The sequence below is a fragment of the Eulemur rufifrons genome, chromosome 8 (genome assembly GCF_041146395.1).
Source record: "Eulemur rufifrons isolate Redbay chromosome 8, OSU_ERuf_1, whole genome shotgun sequence".
NCBI lineage: Eukaryota > Metazoa > Chordata > Mammalia > Primates > Lemuridae > Eulemur > Eulemur rufifrons.
Window position 1 is genome coordinate 77,344,361 of NC_090990.1, and position 24,754 is coordinate 77,369,114.

The 24,754-nt window shown below is 34.0% G+C and overlaps 1 protein-coding gene and 1 pseudogene across 1 annotated transcript in view; one reads left to right on the plus strand and one right to left on the minus strand.

Moving 5' to 3' along the window:
* The window catches only part of DPYD (dihydropyrimidine dehydrogenase), a 799,420-nt gene that overhangs the window by 437,134 nt on the left and 337,532 nt on the right, over positions 1-24,754 (minus strand). Inside the window, exons 9-11 of the mRNA XM_069478264.1 lie at positions 21,944-22,051; positions 20,054-20,223; positions 3,682-3,892 (exon numbers count right to left, since the gene is read on the minus strand). Of these exons, the coding sequence (XP_069334365.1) occupies positions 3,682-3,892; positions 20,054-20,223; positions 21,944-22,051 (489 nt within the window). The remainder of the gene's footprint in view (positions 1-3,681; positions 3,893-20,053; positions 20,224-21,943; positions 22,052-24,754) is intronic.
* On the plus strand, positions 5,697-13,802 carry LOC138389084 (large ribosomal subunit protein uL24 pseudogene; annotated as a pseudogene).

Genomic DNA, 24,754 nt, shown 5'->3' on the forward strand with positions numbered 1-24,754 from the left:
TTATTTTATATTCTCTATTGTGAAATCTAAAAACTTAAGGGACTTGTAAAATCATGCAAAATATCATATCAGAAAAAAAGATGAAATTAAAATTTAATCTCCTTTCAATTTTCCAATTTAGGTTACCTTTTCAAATTCATATTATTGATATAATTGAGACTCTAAAAGCATTTTCATTTAAAATAGTATTGTAATCAGAGACTGCTGAGAGTACAAATTATCACTTTACTTTAAAGGTATTCTGTCAAGTTTACTTTATTCCTTTAACTCTTCAGCATATATTTATGTAATGAGTTCACTGAAGATTTCCTGAGTTACCATTAGGGAATCCATTCTGTACTAGATACTGGGAGGAATGATTCAATAGAAAACAGTGGAAAATAAAACTTGATTAGAGATAGAGATAGAGAGAGCCATTTGCTAAAGTTCTGAAGTGTTGAGTGCGAGTTTATCCTATATTATAAGGTGACATTGGTGAATTTAATGAAAAGAAAGACTGAGTTTAGAAATTTGAATCTGGAATACCACTTTGAACTTTGGCTATGGGGAGGACTATAGTACCGTTTACAATAATAGTGAGGTTGAGAACAGATCTGCTTTAAGAAAAACTAACAATGTGATTTTTTTTTTTTACTTCATGCATATATCTCTCAATGTATTTTTCACGTTGCAATACAATTAATTGTTTATAGGTCCGCCTATACCCCCTCCCCCACCCCCAGTCTGTGAGATTTTAAAGTTCAAGGAATGAGTCGTTCATCTTTGTAAGTTCCAGAATACAATTTGGTACCTGGTACTCACTAGATACTCGGTAAGTATTTGTCACATGCATCAACATAAATATGGGATGAAAGGAGGTCTTCTGAGACATAAGGAGTAGAGAACTAGATTTTAGGGTCATTTTTAAACAGAAGGAAAATAGTGCCTATGGTAAGTCTGGGCACAACCTGGCACACAGAAGAAGTTCATTAGTATTTTTTGAGAAATGAATGCATGTATGAATGAATGAATGAATGAGACGATCAGTTCACAAATGAATAAACACATTAAGAAGAGAAAACGGTCAAAGTCTGAACTTGGAAAAGTACTATAAAATAATAAGCTAGAGGAAGAAAATCAGTGACAGGCTTGGGAAGAAATAGTTAAAAGAAAAAGCAAAGAAACAGAGTGTCACAAACAACAATAGCATGTTTTAGTTTTGTTTCCAAAGTACTTCCACATTATTTCATTTTAATACTGACAACAGTCCTGAGAAGCAGGGAGAGAGGTATTATTATGCTTGTTTTTTGTTTTTTTGGTTTTCCTATAGATGAAGAAGCTGAGCCTCAGAATGATTAAGTGACTTGGAAGAGAGTATTTCAAACAAAAAAAAATATTTAACGTTTTCAAATGCAGAAAATAGAATAAGGACTGAAAAGACAACACTGCATTTGACATGTAGTTCATTAGAGCCTACGTGAAGTGAGGCTGGAAAGGGGAGAAGAGGAAGGGTGTAAAGGGAGGTTAATATTTTAAGAGAGAGGCTGAAATAAATATATTTAAACATGTATCACGTGTGTGATAATCATAAGGTATCACACAGAAATTACATCACATAGTTTATTAGGATGGAACAAGAGTTATAGCAGAAGAGGGATAACATGCATATCTTCTCTTCTTATCCAAATGGACAACTTGCTTCCTTCCAGAAACTGGTTTTTACCATACCTTAAATATGTGTGTGCGCATGAAAGTTTTCTGACTTTGAAATTATTATTTTAAAATTTTAAATGCCATTTGGGTAAAATCTTCCTGATCAACTTTTAACACATACTGCTTCCTCCATCCCTTTCTTTAATGTTTTCCATCCAAAAAATAATACTGAAAACATCTGATGGGAGTGGAGGAATGTACCTCATACCCCAGCTATTCCAGCTCCCCTCTCATTTGGAAAGTAATTTCTTACTAAAGTAAACATTGAAGAGCCCCAGTAAAGCAGGTAATTCTACTTAAAGATAATTTCTCCAGGTAGTTTATTATTCCAAGTCAGGAATAAAAAAGCATAATGAAGAACCATTTTTTCCCTGACTTCTCTCTAAATGTATGAGGGTTAGTACATGTGAATCCTGGAGGAAATATACACAAGTAAATTCTGGAATAAAATACACAAATAAATTCTGGAATGATCTTGTCAAATAATCTCAAATAGATCACATTTTCTTCTGCTTCATATTTCAAATGCTAAGTTAAATATCTTGCTTTTCAAAAATATATACACAACTACACATACACACACACACTAGCATAAGCTTATGAAAATTGCAACTGATATGCAAAAGTTGTTTTCTATGACATTCTAACTCATGTCTACTTAGGTTTGTTTAGGAAGAGATGTATTTTTCTTAATATTAGGATTCCCAGTTGTGGAACATAAATTTAGATAAGTAAGCTAAATTATTTTTTGATATGTGAATCATCAACAGAATTGCTAGTTAAACATGATTCAACAGTTTACTTCATTTTCAGTGATGTGCGGAGTAGTAAGAGCAGTATGATTTTTTTAGATAATAGAGTACAATTGACATAATGTTCTTCCTGAACTCAGTTAATATATAAGCAAGCCACACTGTGACTGTGTCTACATATCACATAAACATCTAGATGAAAAGTGACAAATTCAGGCCTTGATCCAGCTATTTAAAAACATTTACTTGGTGACATTAAACATCTGGATGTTTCCAAATATCAAGATGTTTGATGTCCTGCAGATAAAATATCCTGATGACTAGTTGCATTTTTTTACTTACATGCTGCATAAAAATGTACACTTGCATGTATATATCTCTTCTTATTTCAGATACAAAATGTAATTTAGCACAGATATAGTAGGAAATCATAAAGAGAAATCGTCAGGTTTAGATTTTTTCTTATTGTTGTTCTTAATGAATCTCTGACCTAGAAAAACATCTTTTATTTTCTCCTCAGTAAATGAGAGTCATCGTATCGGCAGTGTGAATTAAAAGGTAAAAAATTTGCACAATGAAGGTACCTAGCTACTTAAGCTTTCATTTACAATGACCCACCAAAACACGCTATGTGGAAAAAGTATAACACAAAGTAATTTTAATTGACTGACTTACAATTTAGTTGAAATACTATATAAAATATTTGTTTATCCCATTATATTTTTTTAAGCATTTTGTTCTTTCTTAGCCTGTCCATTTATGTCATCCAGGAGTTCTAACTTGGTATTTTGATAATTGTCATGTTTGTAGTGATGGTCTGGCATCAGGATAGCACTAAACATGAATTCTCTTTTTGGCTATTCATTAGATCTTAATTTGTCTGAATCATTGAAGACTGGATCTTCCAACTTCTCTGCCACATTTTCTTGCTTTAGTCTCACTGAAGAAAAAAGGCATTCTTACATTGTAAACAAGGCAAACATTATTATAAAGTAGAATATGTATTTTGGTTATCAGCTTAAATGAAAGATTAATGTTCTTTTCAATTCTTGCCACTTTAAATATAATTCTGTATAAGCACTAAATACCAGCCTTTTGAATCACGATTGCGTGTACTTCGTACTAGAAGAGGGAAATGAATGTTAAAGTGAAAAACAATTCTCTGAAAGCTGGAAACTATTATGGAACTAAAATAACAGACAATTGCATAACACATTTCAGCTCCCGAGCACTCTACCTTTAGGATCATTCAGAACTGAACCAAAGGCACTGATGACCACATCGGCTTTCAGATGGACTATCTGATCTTCATCTTCATTCCAGTTTCCAGTTTCATCTTGCTCTGTCCGAACAAATTGCATAGCAACAATTCTCCCTCCTTTCACTATAACCTTCCGTGGAGATAGGAAAGGCAAAAATTCACACTTTTCTTCCTTAGCAAGTTCCATCTAAAACAAAACAGAACAGAGAAAGGGCTTGAAAATGCTTCTTATCCCATATAATATTTGATTTTTAATTCAATTATACATACATGCTAAATCTTATGATGTTTAAGTCGATATGAAGTTTTTTCTTTGATCAAAGATGAGTTTCAGTTATCAGCTATTTACATTCTGTAGGGGAGCCTTGGATTGGAGTTGTAATGTGGAGGTTTATAGATCACGGCATCGTAAGATATTTCTTAAGTTTTAGGTATTGCATGCCCTACAGTTGGTGGTTTGTGAGGTTTCTAACTATAGTAGCCTATTCTCCTTATGCTTTCATTTCTGCAGATCAAGCTCTCTTTCTAATCATGCCACATATTAAAATAAATACTTCTGTTTATTACCAGGCTGCATATATCTAAGCTGGAAAAAAGTCAATAAAGTGGGTGAGCCAATCTGTGCAAGTACATGATTAGAATGGTAGGTAGGAGAAAAAAAGACTAGAGAAACTGTGTGGAACTAAGAAAGAAAAAAAACATTTATTCTTCCTATTATAAAAACACAGAAGCAAATACTATAAATGAAAATTTAGAGAATGTGAAACAAGCATACTCCTCCTGAAAAATTCCCAGTTTTTCCCCATCTCTTACAAAATTTATTCTGCCACAGAATCATGGTACCCTGGTTTTTGTTCGTTTTCATATGCATAGTGGAATGCCCATCAAGATGGGATGTTAATAAATACTTATTTACTTATTTTTAGACTCATTGTTTTGGGGGAATGTGGCCTTTGTCAATGTAATCTGAAATATTATGTCGAGTGTCCTTTTTTAAAAAATGTAAAAACATCCTCCTAAAGAGGTTAGGGATGTCCAATCTTACTCTTTTCTTTCCCTGTAAAAGCCAGGTGGATTCTTGGTAGGACTCCTGACGGGTGGTTCCTACTGAGATTATGAGTGTGAGGTTTCAAACCAAGAATTATCTGGGCTATGTCAAGTTGGAAAAACTGAAACATAAAGTAATGTGCTCAAAGTTGTAATCGAGCCATGGCCCCATCTTTGAGCAATCTACCGATAATTAGTGGTTCCTAGTTTACATACATCAGAATCACCTGGAGGGCTCCTTATAACAAACTGCATGGGGTCACCCCCACAGTTTCCAATTCCGTAGGTTTGGGTGGGGCCTCAGGATTTGCATGTCTAGAAAATTCCTAAGGTGATGCTATGCTGCTAGACCAGGATGACACTTCGTTAATCACTGTCTTACTAGACTATAGCTGACTGGCTTAGAATTTGGTTTGTCTTTCACTTTCAATGACAATAATATGGCTCCCAGGGAGCAAAACTTAACTCTTGGTGGAAAAAAATTCTCTGATATCGTAATGGTTTGTGCCCCTACAAAGAGCTACAATACAGAAAGAAATGTACAGTGTATCTATAGTTATGAGGGGTCATTAGGAAAAAAATATTAAAAAAGACTCCCAAAGGGGGTAAGAATAAAATAAATGGTTGGGAAATACTAGTCTATAACCTATATTAGCATGAAGTTATTCAGCCTATGTCATATTTAGAATATTTTTTGAATATTGTCCTTAAAGACTTCAAAATGGAAACCACATAAAGAATTATTACACAATATTTCCCTTTTTATTATAAAATTAAAACCGTAATATAAAAAATAATAGGTGGGATATTATGGGTCATAAGTATACAAAACTGTAGATATAAAACTGTTCCCTGGTCAGACAGGGAGATTAGAAGTGAGTGGAATTCAGCTAAGTTTAAAACCTGCTTCTACTGCTTATTTGGGATACGTTCCTTACCCGAAAATGAGGATAACACCACCTAATTCATTGGTATGTTGTGTTATTTAAAACAATTCAGAAATGTAAAATGTCTAAAGCAGAAATAGAAGATGAAAATAAATGCTATTTATTCATAATTGCTATTCTCTGAATTCATTTTTTTTCTCCCAATCATTCTTCAACCATTCAATGACACTTAGCAATTGGATGGTGATTTCAAGAGACAGGTGGCCCAATAACAAAGGCCCAAAAAAGGAAGGGCAAAGACAATCTTAGATTCCTCTTGAATTTTCTACAAAATAAAAATGTATGATTCCTGGAAGGGAAAGTATTCCTTGAATAATTGACATTACAAAAATAAATATGGTTCTAGTATGTAAGATATGTTTTCTATATCACTTTTGTCACATTTATGTAATGTAGCACCTTATAACTCATCAATATAAACCAGTTTATTGTGTTTCAAAAATGTGAAGTGACGCTATATTTTAATGATAATGCCAGACTTGATTGAATAACACCACCAAATATTTATGGTTTGAATGAATCAATACACAGTGTGTGTGTAAATATATATATATATATATATATATATATATAAAAAACAGTAATTTTTCTGTAGAGGACAGAAATAAAACACTGAACTATGCTGCACATATTGGAGGTAGGTCTCACAGACTGAATTAAAATCTGTTTGGTCTCACTGTGTCTTCCTTGTCTATTAATACTTAGGTAGTATCTGTCATTATACATAGATAATCTATCTCTTATGCTGTTGGCAAATTTGGCATTAAATTTGGAAACAATAATTGCACACTACTAACAAATCAAAAACTTCTAAGAATTTAAAATGATGATTATCAATGATTTAATGCCTGAGCATATTTTATTAATATATTCTTACCACAGTTTTGATTTTTGAGGAGCTAAGTGTAATGTATAGTTATGAACATCAATTGAATTTAATATATGCTCAGCTCACTTCATAATTTTCTATGTGTACCAGGTTTGATAACATATCTTCAAATATTTAGCATTCCTGCCAGCTGTCTGACATTGCACAGAATCTGGGCAGTATGAACACTAGCCCCCACAGAGATTATTCTGCATTTTTGCTTTTGAAACTTTAGAGATGTTCCTTACTCTAAACATGTAGGATTAGACTGTTGGGCAGCAAACATAAATCACACCACTTTCTGCTATTTTGCTATTAAATAGCTAGATTTTCCATTTAACATAAGAAAGGGAAAATGTTTCATAGAAAGATAGGAATATCATTGAATATATATATTTGTTTGGAAAGTATCAATGTTATACCAGGAAAAGAGAAACTAAGACCATGATAAGATTTATCTTGGAGGCTGGGCGCGGTGGCTCACGCCTGTAATCCTAGCACTCTGGGAAGCCGAGGCGGGCGGATTGTTTGAGCTTAGGAGTTCAAGACCAGCCTGAGCAAGAACGAGACCCAGTCTCTACTAAAAATAGAAAGAAATTATATGGACAGCTAAAAATATATATAGAAAAAAAAAATTAGCCGGGCATGGTGGCACATGCCTGTAGTCCCAGCTACTAAGGAGGCTGAGGCAGGAGGATTGCTTGAGTCCAGGAGTTTGAGGTTGCTGTGAGCTAGGCTGACACCACGGCACCACTCTAGCCCAGGCAACAGAGTGAGACTCTGTCTCAAAAAAAAAAAAAAAAAGATTTATCTTGGGAAATAGGATAATACTAGGACAATGAGAATACAGAGTAAGGGAATGTAGTGTATGTTTATAATTTTTTCTAACTTGGGCATCCATTTTTAAGTATGTTGGGCTTTCTCCTACCAGAAGCAGGGCTCAGCCACTCTTGCCACAGTTTCCAGCTCTACCTTCCCCCCAGTTCCTTAATGTGGTTAATCCAGGTATTTGCCTTTTACACCTGCTCCCTGATGATGACCTCCCTACAGCACAGCTGAATATGGCCTGCTTGGCTGGCCCCATGACCATCACACCCCGCATGGACTGTGCAGATATGCCACAGTAACCACCTCTCAGTCACTGTGTGACCTCCTAGAACTCAGGCCTGCTTGCTTTAAACTCACCAATTAAAATTCCCCATGAGAACCCTGTTTGGATAACAACTTGGGCCTAATAAAGGCATTGAACCACAGGTCCCTTTCTCTTTTCTCATCCCCCCTCCGTGTACTCCCTGACTTCTATGTGTGTTGCCTCTAAGTGTGCTGTGTACTCTTTCCCAGGAACTGCAATTAATCAAATCTTTATTTCCATCTTGCATCTCTCTCAATCATGGAAGGGTGCTCCCCATCTTAAAGATCCTAAATTAAAAAAATGACATTATATGTCAAGTGAAATATCCTTTGAACTATTTGTGAATAACATATTATTTTGCTCTCACTATTTAATAAATCCAACTAGACAAAAAATAAAAATAAATATTTGTAACTGATACTCTTTTAAGTGCTTTACATGTAACTTATTTCATCTTCACACAGCAAATATGTTATGATACCTATATATTAGTTATTACAAAAAAAAGTATTTAGCTTTAAATGAACTTTGTCTCCCTGCTGTGGTGCAAAAAGCCAACACAACACTGGGCATCATCATGATTTTATAGATTTAGTACACAAACTTAGGCACACTGCTGCTTGCTGTCCTCACAAAAAAACTCTTGTGTGAAGAAATACTTTTTTTTTCCTACAGGAGAAAAACTGAGGCTCAGCTAACCAAAGATACATGGAGAAATGACAAAGCTTAGCTAAAATTTTGATCTGGCCCAAACTAAATCCTGTGTGGTCTTCATTATGTCGAAGAATGGCAATTCTTGGAAAATTTCTGAAAGAATTCTTGAAAGAATGAAACTCTATGATTCCAGTTGCTAGTTACTGAACCTCAAACAAGATATAGTGGAATAGGAAAGGACATAGTCAAAGGTCCAGGAGTAGGGTAAATAAAGATTCTCTCATGGGAAGAGGAGATTTGAGCTTCCCAGTCTAAGTACATTTAAAGGTACTATAAAGCCATGAAATACAAGAACCAAATGATGGACAGATGAACCCAATATTGTAAATGAATTAATGGAGGCATCTTGAATCCAGAGAAAGGGTAAGTTTAGAACAAAGAAGGTACTACTTCACAAAGTGGATAATACAGACATAGAACATATTATCTTAAGATATAAGCATGGAAAATTAAAATAGAATTTAAGTTTTTTTGTTAAATAGTAAACTCCTTCACAACACTCTTTAAGTACAGAAAAAAACATTTTATCTTTTTATCCCCAATGTCCAAGAGTGATATACAAAAATTAACAATTGATAAGTACAAGCATATGCATAGTCAGACAGATGCCCAGCAAATCAGAATATAGGCCAGCCAATAGGCCAAATGGAGGGGCATCAAGATAGGAGTGTCTATCAAAATGAATGGCACACAATAAACCCTGAATAAAGTTTCATTTACTAGGAGGAATGACAAGTTAAGATGAAAATCCAAAGGATATTCGAATTAAGGAAGGGACAGCCAACTAGTAGTATATTGAGTGAGTGGCTACTAAACACCCATCCCCATGCAAGTAACACAGCGCATGTAGAAGAAATGCAACCTGACCAGACCATTCTATCCTGCGAGGTTGAAATAACAAAGCAAATGGTGTTCCTCCTCAGTTGTCAGTTGTACTGCCATCAGAAAATGATGAACCATGCTGATCAGTGGTCAAACCACATGCAGTGGGTCTTAATATTTTACTGTTCAAATTATCCAGCCTTATGTTGTAAGTAATTCATAGATGTCAGTGTTAGTGCCTTTTAATACCTAATGTTTGTCAATGATCATTAATAATCAGCAACTTGGTGAGTCTGGTCTATGAACATTTCTGTTCCTGGCACCCACATATATGTATTTGTTTGATGGAGCCTGTTCATATGAAAGACAACTGGTATATCAAACAAAAATGATAACCTCTCTCATCCTTATCTCTTGTCCTTATCTTGTCTTTACAACCAAAAAAGTAGTAAGCAGCTATAAGGTTCCATTTTTTAGATTCAATAAACCATATTGTCACCTTCTTTTCACGCAGTGTGAGGAAAGTGAAAAAAAAAAAAAACATTCTTCTTAGCTTTGATTTCCACCTCCATTTTCAGGAAAGATATGTGGTTGATGCTGAGTGAAATAAAAATAGCATGCTGTAGCATGCAATAATGATCATCATTTTAATGATTAACTTTATGTAATGTGATGATTTGGTCTGATTAATATTGCAGGCATCATACTGTAGAAATTACGAAACAACTTAATTTACTATAATTAAAAGCATGATGTCAACTCATTTTTAGATTGCATATAGGCAAAGTAAGAATAGGTTATAAACTATAATGAGCAGAACTCAAAATCAGCATATATTAAATTCTGGATTAACTTTTAATATGCCAAACTTTGAGAAGCAAGAAGAAACAATGTTCCTTGTAAAGATTATCCTCCAATGGCAAGAAATTCAGCAATTTATCAATTCCATATGAACACAAAGACCTCAAAAATATTATTGGAATCACAGTTGTTTGATAGTCTTCTTTGGCCTGTGATAATCCTGAAAAATATTATTTTTTCATCACTGTTAAATTATTGGATCTACCACAAACATTCACAGCCATACAGTATGAGCCCCATTCATGCATACATTTAACCAAAAATTTATTAAGTACCTATTTCATACAAAAAATGGTGTTATGTACTATAGTTAATAACATGATCCCTGCCTTAAAAAATCCCACAGAGCAGGAAAATCAACAATTATGTTCACTGTAATAATATATAACAAAGATTCTTTGCTTGACCCACTTTAGTCAGGTTCCTGAACCTTCTCCTAGGTCCACCTGTGCACTTCCTTGTAAAATCCAGATTTAGCAAGAAGCCTGCTAAGTCACTTTAGAAGAACTGCTCACCTTTGATATCTAATCATCTTCAATATCTGATCAGGTTTTTCCATCTTCCACTACCCTTCAGGTGATGTCTGATCACCCTGGCCTGTCTTCAACAATAATCCTGTCAGTCCAATTTAGCCAAGAGGGTTAAACCTTACCCCTGATGTTTCTTTTTAGTAATTTCTTATCCACTGACTCCCACACTACTTCTTGTCTATTAATTCCTACTTGTCCATGCTGAACTCTCACCTAAGAAATATGAAGGGTGATGAGATATGGAGGATGGAGGGTTCTTGCTAAACTGACTTAGGATTCTTGCTAAAACTGAGAAGTGCACAACTGGGGATAGGAGAAAGTTCAGAAGCCTGACTAAAGTTTGGTCAAGCAAAGAATCTTTGTCATGTGCAAATACAGCGTACTGTAATGGTACTGAAAACGGCATTTTCCCCAGGAGTAGTGTAGGTCAAGAAAGGCCAGCATGGAAAATGTACAATAAACTAAAAGTAGGAATGAATCACTAAGATAGAATTAGTTATGAGGAAGTTCTTGTATGGAATCCATTCTCTCCCTTTGAAGAAGAGGAGTATGTGTAGAAAGGTAAAGGAGTTTATCTTAAGAAGGAAGGAAAGCAACTTGGCTAAATCTTGTAAACACGCTACTGGGAAACAAACTATTGGCATTTGTAAGTGGGAGAATCCTTATCCATAGAATGCTTTTGGAAAAATATACCTGTTAGTTTAGGATTGCCATGGTAAATAAACCTGGAAACTATGAATTTAAGGGGCATGCATCTCTGTGAAGAGCCATGTAGGCTATATGACTGAGTATAAACCAGAGATGTTTCATAATTGAAACAACTTTCTTCTGTATAAGTGATGGAGCTACTTACATTACTTAGAGACTACATGCTAATCTGGGTTATAGGAAATCCTAACGCAGCAAGATGGGACCTGGGGAACTGTGTTGGTGGTCCTGGACTTCTTGTTTACCTGTCATCTTGTGTTTGCTTGTATCCTTCAAATTATTAATAAAGCTTGATGTAGATTGATATTTCTAATTCAGGTCAGTTTGATTTCACAATGTAATCTTATAGTTATCTTGGTTACCAAGGATATAAATAAAAATAAAGGAAGAGGCAGCAAATTCTGCCATTCACACTTGATCTCATATTTCTTAATTCACTAAATAGTTTTTTAAATATTTGGTAATTTTTGATGTATGCAGATTCATGGTGAGTGGTGAAACACACAACACTTTTCATATGCTAATTACTCTCTGGACTGTACCAGCTAAATTCTGTACTTATTCTTTTAATTGGGCTAAAAAGTTTGCTGAAACCACAAGTTGAGGTCGCTTCTTTTAGTAGTTGCGATGGTGTTAAAGGTTTCATTCATGGCCTGTTTTCACTTTAAGCTTTTTAAAATTGAAGACTTTTGAACATAAAGAAATATTTCTCCAAATGAGAGTTGTACTACATGTTGGATAAATGTAGTTGTCCCTTAACTGAGTTCTTACTAATTTTATTGTGTCATCAGTGAGCCGCAAAACCTAGAAATGCAATGTAAGCAGTAATTTAAAGGCTTAAAATGTCTTTGCACAGCTATCATAAAATGCATCTCTTCTAACAAGAAAAGAGTATTTTTAAACACTATTCATTTATGACTGATGACATTTTCTTAAACCTGACTAACTCTTATTACTCCTCATCCTAGATTTTGCTGGAGTCAAGCATTCTTGGCTGCTGTTGGAGTATCTCACAAACTTATGTTCTGTATAACTTGTGCCTTTGCAATATCTTCTTTGATCTTGAAATGCCTCTATGTACAAATTCTGTACAAAGCAGGATCCTCTATCTTTTGCAACCTGATAATCCTCTTGGATGCTAATAACTTTTTATTAATTTTTACTTTTTATACATTGTTTGGTCATATTTTCTTTTATTTAGTTCTCAGCTATCTTTTAAGAGATAAAAAACCAAGGATAATTAACATTTTTCAATCTACTTTTAATGTTAGGTTGATGCAACCTATCATTAATGGATGTGATGCAATAGCAATTTTTAACAGTTAAATTAAAATAAAATAATTACTTAATTAACATCAGAAATAATTTTGAGATGTATGTATGCATATATGTAAAATTATATATTTTGAATATTTCATATTCATTTGAAGTCTTCCCACAAGGTTTTCCATGTCCTTTAATATATTGGTTTATTCAGCATGCCTCATTGATTTGCTGCCTTGAATCAAGGACTACTTTATACTTTGATTCAGATACCAAGTTGAATGAGCAAATATACTAAAGGAGCTTACATTTTAACTTGTGGGATAGGTATAAAGTAATAACTACCCTATGTGATAAATGCTATAATAGCAAGGAGCATAATGAGCTATGAAAGCCCACAGGAGAGAGAAGTTAATTTGTGAAGGAACTAAGGAAACCTTCAAAAGAAAATGACATTTGGAGCAGACCTTGAAGAATGAGTTTATCTTTTTAAAAGAAAAAAAAAATCACTTTTAAAAAGATTGACAATTCTTTGTTTTTATGTTAATTCATATGTGTTTTTCATTTATTTTTATTATTTGAATGGTATATATATTGACTAAAAAGCATATTTGTTAAATTATATAAATTACTTTTTAATTTTCATTTTATAGGACAAGAAATGAAGACATTGGAAAGCTAAGGTGAATATTATTAAAGGGAGAGGGGCTTCTAACTTTCACACAGAATTTAATAGAGTAGAGCAGGTAGATCTCATCCCACTTCCGGCATCACCAAAGCAGCAGCAGCCTAAACAAAGTTCAATCCCTCTGTAACTTCTGACCAAAGCAAGAACCATAAAAGGCACTGTCCCACATTCACAGGCAGATTATGTCTTCCCCTCTTTCCAAAGAGCTCAGACAGAAGTACAGTGTTTAATCCATGCCCATCTGAAAGGATGGTAAAGTTCGGCTTGTGTGAGGACACCATAAAGGTCAGCAAATTGGCAAAGTAGTCAAGGTTGACAGTAAGAAATATGTCATCCACAGTGAACAGGTGCAACGGGAAAAGGTGAGGCTGATAGCACAACTGTCCATGTGGTTACCACTAGGCTAAAACTGGAAGAAAGCAAGCAAAAGATCCTTGAATGGAAAGCCAAATTTCTCCAAATGGAAAAGAAAAGGGGCAGATACAAGGAAGAAACAATCAAGAAGATTCAGGGATAAAATAATCCTATATACAACTTTCATTAAAAACTGCTAAATTTTTTTAAAAGTAGAGTAGTAACTTATTATTTAATAAGGCTTGACTGTGACATACAACTTGAAAAGGTTTACTTTTTATGAATCTGCATGTATGTGTGTACACATATATGCATATATAAAGTTATATTTATAATATATGTGAAAGAAGATTGGTAAAGCTTTTAAAAGAGTTTATAGTTTTCATCTTTATAGATACTACTAGTCATAATGTAACAACCTCCCTCAGAATTTTGAAAATAGCTAAGCTTTTAAAATATATAATCTTGAAGGGGCACACGCTTTTGTTGGCTCCTGGTATATTTACAGTCTTTTTATTTCCCACTCACCATCTGAATTATCACATGTAGTGTAGAATTCTGACAACTTCACCTGTCAGTTTCTTTGATATTCATTTCTTGAATATAGGAGAGTCTACCACAGCAAGTAACTCGGGATATATTAATTGCAACTTGTTTCAAGTGTAACATTTATAGATATTGCTAATTTTTCAGTATAGAGTTGTCATTACATGCAGAAATAGAGCCTTCCTGTCCAGATTACACATCATTCACATATCTTTCTCTGAATATTAAAACTATAAAATTTGAGGAAGGGGAAAAATCTTAAGAAGCATATAATTGCAGCACTAATTTTATAGAGGGGCATACTCAGATTATAATATGTAACCTTGAACCAAGTGCTCCAACTTTTAGTTAATTCCTTTTTGATTATTCCATTCCACCTTTTCATACTACACTGAATTTTCACAACTACTGAAAAGACAAACACATACAGATCCTTGGAATGTCATTCCTCTGTCATCATAAAGTATTAAAGGTATACTTAATATATCAGTACCAAGGGAGACCCTAACTACCATTAATTAGTTTTTTGTGCCTCGGGGCAAATGTGTGCGTTTACTTATTTTTTTGTTTTCATTTTCTTCAGATCATGCTAACATGCCTCCAATTATTTTCTATGAAGAACACCAACTTAAATTGTGTGCGAGTGCCAAAGAGCTGCTGTAAGCATCACCTTTACTAAATAAAATTTAGTTTGTCAGTTTACAGAGTTTATTTTCTAAAAAATAATTCCAAGTTCATATTTCTTGTAATTATATAAAAACTAGAAAGTATCAGTTACTGTAGAAAAATGCATGCTTAGCTACAACATATAGATGATAAAACTATCTATAGACACAGCTTTACCATGATCATTTGATAGTAAAAGTGTCTAAGAGGAGGCCTATGGGTCATGCCACATGAATGATCTGTTACAGAGTACACTGTGTGATACCAGAAAGATTCAGTTAAAAGGCACATTCTTTCCCATAAAGATATATTATTTCAGTGTTACAGTAACAGATGTAGAAAATTTTGACTAACAGACCAGGCAATATGCTATTGTTATTTTTCTTGTTAAAATAATAAAGTAGCATTAATAATCAAAATAGTTGACTCTCTGAAGAGCTAAAATATGTGGAAACAGGACTATCAAAGTTAAATCAGTTACCATCTTGACAAACAAATAGGAGGAAGCCAAAGGACACTAGGGAGCAACATAGAGACCCCATAAAAATACAGCGGAATGGAAGATCTATCATGTTTTATTGATATTAGGAAATCGAATATGTGAACAATAGATTCTTAAAATATTATTTGTGCATTAGATTGTGTTCTTGAAAATAATTCTGTAACCATATTCTTCTCAGTAATAATTAATAAGAACTACAAAGTCCTTCCCCAACCTTATCCTTTAAATTTATCAACTCAAGCAGGTCTGTTGAGTCCTGACCTTCATGCCTCCTTTTAGGGATTCCCCGAAGCATTCTCGCAGTTCTATCTGATCTGTCAACAGCTTTTAATACCAGCATTTGGGGGGATTCTGTTATCCTGTGAAATTTAATCTCACCTATTTAAGCTTGCAGAATGTACTGGAGGGAATTATTAACAGATTTTCCCTCATCTTCTTAGAGGATAGTGCTGAGTGATTGGCTGGTTTCCCTAAGGACACACAGCTGAGAAGCGCTGGTTTGTCAGTAGCATCCTATTTAGCATGTGTGTGAAGCCACAAGGGAGCCAGAAAGACATTTGGAATCACAATTACAACAATATGCTGATGGTGCCTCCCTATCTCCATTTCTTCAAACCTATATCCTTTAGCATTAATGCTTTCTTAGCTAAGATGGAAAGTGCCTCCAAACGGCACCCTGCTTATGGCTCTAAAAAGACAGCTGGAAAGTACGTTGATGATACCTTAGAGCAGTGGACCAGCAGGCTCAGTATCACCATGGAACGTGTTAAAAATGCAAATTCTCAGGCCCACCTCAGACCTACTGAACCAGCAACTCTGGGGACAGGGTCCAGCAATCTGTGTTTAACAAGCTCTCCAGGTGATTTAATGCACACTAAAGTTTGAAAACCTCTGCATTAAAGAAATGGGATATGTTTGTTACTGCAGAATCTATTGGGTGGCACCTCTTAGTTTTGTAGATTAAAACACTCCTGACCCTGCCCTTGTTTACTGGCCATATAATACACCTGCTTTCAAACAATTCCATGTTCAACATAACTGGCCTCTATCACAATTCATCTTTGTCACTAAAGGATGAGAACATATTGTTCTGTATTTCTCTCCTTCAAAAACTGAGACTTAGACTGCGCCATCAGATACATACATTTTGCTGATGCGCCTAATGGTGAGGCATTTTATTATCAGACAAATCATGTTATGACCAAATTCCATCCAAAAGTCCAAGACCATTAAACAATAAAAGTATCTGAGAAAAACTCAAAATGATCCTGTTCCTCAATCTTCACTGACTTTAAAGAAAACAAGTGAAGTTGAAGTATATATGTGTTGGTGGTAAATAACATAAGAGAAAGAAGAGAAATACAAAGGAACCAGGTCCAATATTAAATTCTTTATAGTGGATAAAACTGTGGCCATAGCATAATCTCTCGAAATCCAAATCTTGGAGTAGATATATGATATTGGACTTACATTCTCCTGACTTTCCAGTTCCATGAGAGTTAGCACTGCATTATCTTGGGACCTCTTTTGATGTACACAAAACCAAGCAATGGCCACGATGGATTAACACTGAAACCTCTACAAATGCTGGAAGTCCCCAATCCTGGAAAAGTATAAGCCCTGGCCAGTGACCCAACCCTGAAATCTTTGATGATGTAGTATTAAATACTTATCTCTTTTCTCATGTTGAGGAATTTTGCTTAAAATTACCCAGTGAACCTTCAAAGGCATACTGCTATAATATTTCTCTAACTTGGAAGGTATTAGCCCCTTTAAATGCTAGACGCTCTGGATACTGAATCCCTCCAGAAAATATTCATCCCACAATCATTTGCTAAATACTTCATATGTGGCACCCATTGTCTAGGCAGGGGAAAGATAAAAGTACTAAGAGAGATAATCATGGCCTTTGCTTTCATGGAACTCAATGTCAAGTAGCTTTAAGATCATACAAAAAATTTGGTTTCTTGTGGACTACTAATAAACATCCAAACATTTGTTCTTATAATTTTAATTAAGCCAAGATCCACTTGAGTTCTACTAAGCTCTACTGAAGGCAGGTGACCTGTTATCTCAAAGAATTGTTACTTCCTCTCAACACTTTGGTAACCACAGCTCAGCCCACTGAGCTCTGAGCTTCTACTGAGCTATGCCTTGCCACTGATCCTTTCCTTCCTGTAATCCAGTCACACTGACCAATAGCCTACTCTTTTAATTAGCTCCTGACTAGCCTCCCTGCTTCTGACCCTACTCCTGTATAGTCGATTCTCAGTAGAGTAGTCATTTTAAAATTTAAGTCAGAATTTGGTACTTCTCTGCTCAAAACAGTCCAGTGGTTTCCTCTTTCACTGAAACTAAAAGCTAAAGTCCTTACAAATGCTTGCAAGACCTCACCTGATTGGCCACATACTGCCCTCTCTTATTCTATTCTAATGACATTGATTATTTATTTATTTATTTTTTTTTTTTTCCTAATCCCAGAAGTCTAAGAGACTTCCTCAGTCAAGGGTGGGTGCATTTACCTTGGCCAGGAATGATTTTCTCCTGGATGCCTACCTTCTCAATTTCTTCATCTTCTGTGTTCAAACATCACCTCATCAGAGAGGCCTTACAGGGCCAACCTATTTGAAATGTTTAAAATCCTGCCTTCTCTTCCACCACACCTCTCCCCTCTCATACACTCCTTATATGCCCATATTAATTAATTTTTCTCCATAGTTCCAGTTATCTTTTTTTTTTTTTTTTTGAGACGGAGTCTCACTCTGTTGCCAGGCTAGAGTGCTGTGGCATCAGCCTAGCTCACAGCAACTTCAAATTCCTGGGCTCCATCGATCCTGCCTCAGCCTTCCAAGTACCTGAGACTACAGACATTCGCCACCATGCCCGGCTAATTTTTTTCTGTTTATTTTTAGCTGTCCAGATCATTTCTTTCTACTTTTAGTAGAGACGGGGTCTCGCTCTTGCTCAGGCTGGTCTCGAACTCCTGACCTCAAGCAATCCTCCCGCCTTGGCCTCCCAGAGTGCTAGGATTACAGGAGTGAGCCACCGTGCCCGGCCTCCAGTTATCTTTTACAGACTATTTATGTGACAATTTATTTGTTTAATTACTGGCTGTCTTTCCTCACTAAGCACAAACTCAATGAAGGCATGAAATTCTATCTCATTTGTTTACGCCTGTATCCAAATTGCCCAGCACAATGTCTAGTACATAATAGGTGCTCAGTAAATGTAGGTTGAATGAATAAATAAATAATTCCCACCTCAACCCTCTTAAGTAAATGTCTTATCTCATTTCTTTTTTTTTTTTTTGTCTGTTCTATTTGAGACAGAAGAAGTGGCCAGCATTCATTTCCGGTTATCCTCACTAATGGAAGATGACTGCGATATAAAGTTGTAAGTAAATTGATATTGACATTTAGGGTCATCTCCCCATTCCAAACCTCATGGACCAGCCTTTTGCAATGAAAACTTCTCTGATATTAGAATAAGAACAGTAAGATGTAAAATACTTAGTTCAAAACGTATTTGTCAAGTAATTATTTGCCAGGTCTTGCGCTATGCACGAGGATATAAAGATAAATAAAATTAATCTCTTTTAACTTCAGCAAGTCACTTAATTCCACTATGGCTGTTTTCTTTTTATTTGCAAAATGACATTATTGCACTAATTGATGCCTAAGACTGCACTCCAGAAGAAAAACTCTATCATTATAAAACTACCTTGGATTAAAAAAAGTCTAAAAGGGTAGAGTGGATGGAGCATACCCCAGAGAATAAAAGTAACCTTTTAATCCCAGCCATGACCCAGTGGTGACTCCAATATTTTAGTAACATTAATTTGTAATATGGTTAATCTACATGTGACAAATTACCTATTGACTTCAGTTATAATTCTTGCCTGGTATAGAGACTCCAAACATGTTCAGGCATTCTAAAGCAAGTATAATTCATAACACTGATTTGAATAAAATGAGTAATTTATCTTTCTATAAATATGTGTCGTTCTCCCTCTCAAGGTTAATATCCTTTATAAGGCACTATCTTTCTGTAATAGAATTAAAATTTGAGATGTTGTACATGTAACCAGCTGATGCCTCAATCAAAAGTAGTTACCAGTCACCTATAAGAATGAAATGACTTCAAATCTGTCATTTTTAGTAAGTTAATTATTAATTCTAAATAGTGCTTACATTAGAGCTCTTTAAAAAATGTACATGGCAATCTCTTCATTCTATTTGCTTCACAGCAGAATGAATTGACTATAAGTATGAACAAGGTATATATCTTTGAATGTAGCTTGTCAACTTGGCTTATGGAAAATTCCAAATGTCTCTAATTAGCACATTCTTCTAATATCTGTACATTTTGTGAAGAGTACCTATTGTTTAGGGTATGGAAGACTTAATACATTAACTATTGCTAGTTAAACAGAATACATTTCAAAGTTACTAACACTGACAACAAGAAGCACTTGTGCATTGACAAAGACAAATTTCCCATTTTATCCAAATCAGTATTATAAATTTTCTCTTACTTGAAATGTCTGAATTAGAAAAAAAAAAACAATTATATGCAGGCCAGAAATATTTAAATTTGCATTTGACAATTTCAATAACATTCTAATGGTTTCAACATTAACAATTTCATCTGCTAAAATCTGTTGGATTACAACTCTATATTTTCTGATGGTTCCATTTTACCTCCTCGGGGACAGCTCTTATATTAACAAAGCCTTTTCTGAAGACGATGAACACACGGCGGGCTCCACAACGTAAAGCGGATGTTGCACAGTCAAAGGCAGTGTCTCCAGCTCCGAGTACAATCACGGTTCCCCGTATCGATGGCAATGGAGAGTGACAGGCACACATTCCTGAATGATGAAAGGAAAACCCCATTTTCAAGTAGAGAAACCATTTCTGCATGACAGCTCAAAAGATACTTGTACTCAAAGCAGTGTAAAATTGCATCTTGCAGTTTTCCAGGATGAAGTGTCACTATCAAATTATTCTGCTTCATTGAAAGACAGTTTTATTCCCATTTTAAAAATATGCTCATATATGTAATTTTATAGTCAGTGCCTTTAGCTTCTTTTTTCCTTCTAGAAGGATTGCTACAACACATTCTGAGGCATTTAGGTCATAATAAACTGGAATCAATAAATTAAAACTCTCTAAGTCAAAGTTGTGATATGTATTTTTAACTTAGCACAATTAAATTTCTGCTTTTTAGAAGAAAAAAGTGATTCCTATAATTTGCAGCATTTCATTAAAATAATTTATTTATATATTATCTTATATAATTTCTAACATATAGCTCTGCTAATTATATTTTATAAACTTCAAATATTAACATGCTGAATAAGTGCCCTTTCTGTAACTGAAGAATTTCTGAAAACTATTTTCTTGAAATAGTTAAAATAAAACTTTCTTACTTTTACTGCTTTTCTCTGGTTTTGATTGGACAAACTGGGCAGTAAAAAAGATATTGCTTTCTAAGTGTCCATTTCTCAATGTCATCTATTAATACATTAAGATTTGGTATCCATAAGAAGATCCTTATAAAAAAAATGAAATACAAATGTTCTCTATGTGTAAGTAGCCCTGTATTAGCAGATTAAATAAAAATGTTGATAAGATAAATTACTATGCTTTTTGGAATGGCAGCAAGAATAGAATAGATCTATAATCTCAAGACGTGTAATCATTTTGCTTGGAAGACTTTGTATTTGGGATTACACAATCAGTACTCTGTGATTTTCAAATATGCTAAGTGTACTATAAGCTTCCTTAGAAAGTGTTGCAGACATACAGGCATCCAGTTCTCCTGGAGGAGGAAGGTAGAGATGGTATGCATCTTTAGCTGTAAACATCTACTAAATAATTTAATATGGAAAGTTTCTTACCTTTTTAAATTTGGGGAGAAAAATGTAAGTTCTTATCATTTCTACATGTTATCAGATATAGAAATAGCTGTAGCTCAGATCCCTTTAAAAATGTATATGTAAAGGATTTTGATTATCTGGATTTGTAAAAAATATTACAACTTCTTTATCACTAAGACAATGACCGTAGTCAAGCCAAAGTATGGCACAGCATTCACTTCAGGTTGTTCTTCTTGGGGTATACGCAGTGATGGGGTATCTATCAAAGTCTTTTACTTTAACTTCATACAATTACTGTTCAAGAGGAGACATTCAATCTTTCTGTCTGTGTGGACACAAATCATGTAAGATATGTGATGATTCATCCTATTTTAAAATAGTTCCCAAAATGAAGGTCCTATCATTTCTTTTAAAAACATCTTCCAAAGGATGTTAAGGACTCTCTTACCTTGAAGAAATTTTTCGTGATGTAGTTTAGACCTATCAATAATGCAGTGAAAAATCCTTATTATGATGCTTTATTGGAAGAATGGACAAATAGATGACTCTGACAAAATATTATATCAGGCCTTTTTTAAACTTTGCATTGGTATTATTTAAGGATTGATTTGAGATCTGAGCAATGTCCTATTGAGCTTGAATTTAATATAAATTTGTAATACATAAAACAACATAGAAAACATTAAGAATAGAAGACAATATTTTATACCTGCTTTACTGCCTTTGGCTACAAGTGGCAAAAAGTCTTTGGATGTGTAAAATCCCTGGTCCTGTGTCAGGCCTTCAAAGATGTGGTCTTTATTGGGTTCTGGCAAACCTAATTAATAAAATTTATAAAATATCGTTAGCAGGAGGAGGGTCTTTTCCTACCGGATGTTAAAAAAATTGAGATCTTTGAAATGTGGTTTTTAGAAAAAAAATTTGTAAGAAAATTAACATAAATTTGTATATAACACAATCTAACAGACCTCAGAATATACTTTTAATATATAACTATGTACACATTACAAATTACACATTAATGCACACATATATGTAAAGAAACATAATCGTGTTTATACACACATACACATACATATACACATATGTAGTGTAATGGAAAAACTCAGGTTATATTATTTCTTTATTTTATAAATAAAAATAAGTTTCAGCTGTATTTAAATGCTAAATATAAAAAATTCAAAAATTAAAATAAAATATGGATACATATTTATCTAATTCCTGAATAAGTAAGATTATTCTAAGGGAAAAAAATAGAAGAAAAACCCTCAAAGGAAAACAATGTATTTTACCACAAACATTCAGCCACTTTTGCATGTCAAAAATATTATAAATGAATTAAAAGGTAAATTATTAACCAGGAAAATATTTTAACAAATAAGATGTTTTTACTAAGCAAAAAGGTTTCTAAATATCAATAAGGAACATATTAAATTTCCAATGGAAACATAAAGAATAATAAAAAATGGGAAAAGAAAAAATATAAATCGGTTATAAGCACTGAAGGTATTAACTCCATTAGTAAATAAAGAACTGCAAATTAAAGCAATGAAACATGGTTTCCCTATTAAAAAGTAAAATATGTAAGAAAATTAAACTAACAGCAAGGGTAGAGAGGGAACTTGACATACTCTTTTGGCAGAAATACACACTGGTTTCCAATTCTAGAAAAGAGTTTTCAATCTATCTTAAGAAAATACTAAGAGATGCAAATAAAGGTTTTATATACAAAAATGATCAATGCACAAAAGAAAAGGATGGGAGAATACCAGAATGCCAAATAAATAAATAAATTAGTTTTACTTTAAAAAAGAAAAAGACAACAGAACAAAATATAGCTATTAAAATGAATATCTGAAAAACATGGTATCAGACTGTAGTCAAAACATAGTATTAAATGAACTATCAGGATTCAAAACTCTGTAAAGTGTGATTCAAATTTTGTAGAAATGAATGTATAAACCATGTAATCTGAACAGTGATCATTTTTGGTAGTGGAATTATGGATATTCTAATTTTTACTATTTCCTATTTTCCAAATTTTTTACAATATGCATGTGTCAACTATATAATTGAGAAACGATTATCAAAATTTTGAAGGTAAAATGAATAGCAGACTAAATTTGTTTTAAAAGTGTAAATGAAGAAAATCTTTTCACAATCACCCCATCCAAGGTAAGTGGAGAAATAATTCATCTCAATTCTATAGAGGCAGAAATATGTAGATTCAATTTACTCACTGTCCAAAACTCATTCAACTAATGAGTTATTCTAGAGAAGTAGGAGTTTATTTTATAATTAAATGAAGGACAATGGGTAGCTTCTTATGGACACACAGAATAATAAGCATAGCCCAAACATGACTTTCGTCAGGTGAGATAAGGTAGGTACCATATCTGATCTGAAAGCTGAGGATTTTTGTTGGTTGCATGTAACCAGCAATAAACCACCGTTGTCTCTTTAAATTAAGCCAAACATTTTTATTCCCTATCCAGTACCCCCTGTATTTCCTTCTCCAGATGATTTTCTCATAAATTATTTTAAGATCATTTATTTTTAAAATTATTTTAATTATCTAGGATGGTTAGGCAATTCACTCTACTTGTTTTTGCCTCAGTGTCTCTGTAAATGAAATGGGGATATGACTGTTTCTTCATTTTCTGACACTGAAGAATATTCCTTAGGTACATTGGTAACATACATACTATTACACTATTATATATATGTGTGTGGTTGTTTATGTGATTCTTTTAGAAAACCTGGGCAAAGGGGTGGGGTTTGTGAAAATAGCTGAGTATGTACTTGAAGATTCCCCAATGACAAAACAATTTCTCCTGAAAGCTATTAAAAGATGACTGTAGGTCAGGCTGCACACTTGATTAGTCAGATCAAATATACATATGCTACATAGTAAAATTTAAGTAAGGACTTGTTTTCCCTCTCATCTTACTACACTATAGATAAAAGCATATGTTCTATGCCACTTCATTTTCATGTTAAAAAAAAACACAAACAAACAAAAAGAAAAACAACCTAAATAAGTTCTGTGCCATTTCACAGTGATGGAATAAGCAAAAATCTTTAAGACAGATCAAAAATAAGGGACAGAGAATACAAGTGGTGGATATGACTTCCCCAGATACTGGCAATAAGGTCTAGAATCCTTTCTGTACCAACTCCCAATCTGAGCTTTTACAGCACTCGCCATGGTTAAGGCAGAGAGGGAGCTCTCCATCTGTAGTTATTTCCTACTACCACTGTTAACATAACTGTTATCTTTAGAAGTGCAAGGCACCTGATCAACACACCACCAGACTCACCGAGAAAACTTTTCCTCTCCTGCAAGGATTATTTCACAAGAAAAATGCTTTGGTAAAATTTAAATTTCATTTTTTTTTACTTAGATCAAGACATAGACAAAGACAACTGAGTTTCCTGTGCTTTCATACTTTATGCCCTAGGACAATTCGTCAAAAGCTTTCCTCCTGGATGCTTTGACAGCCTGCTAACCATGATGCTG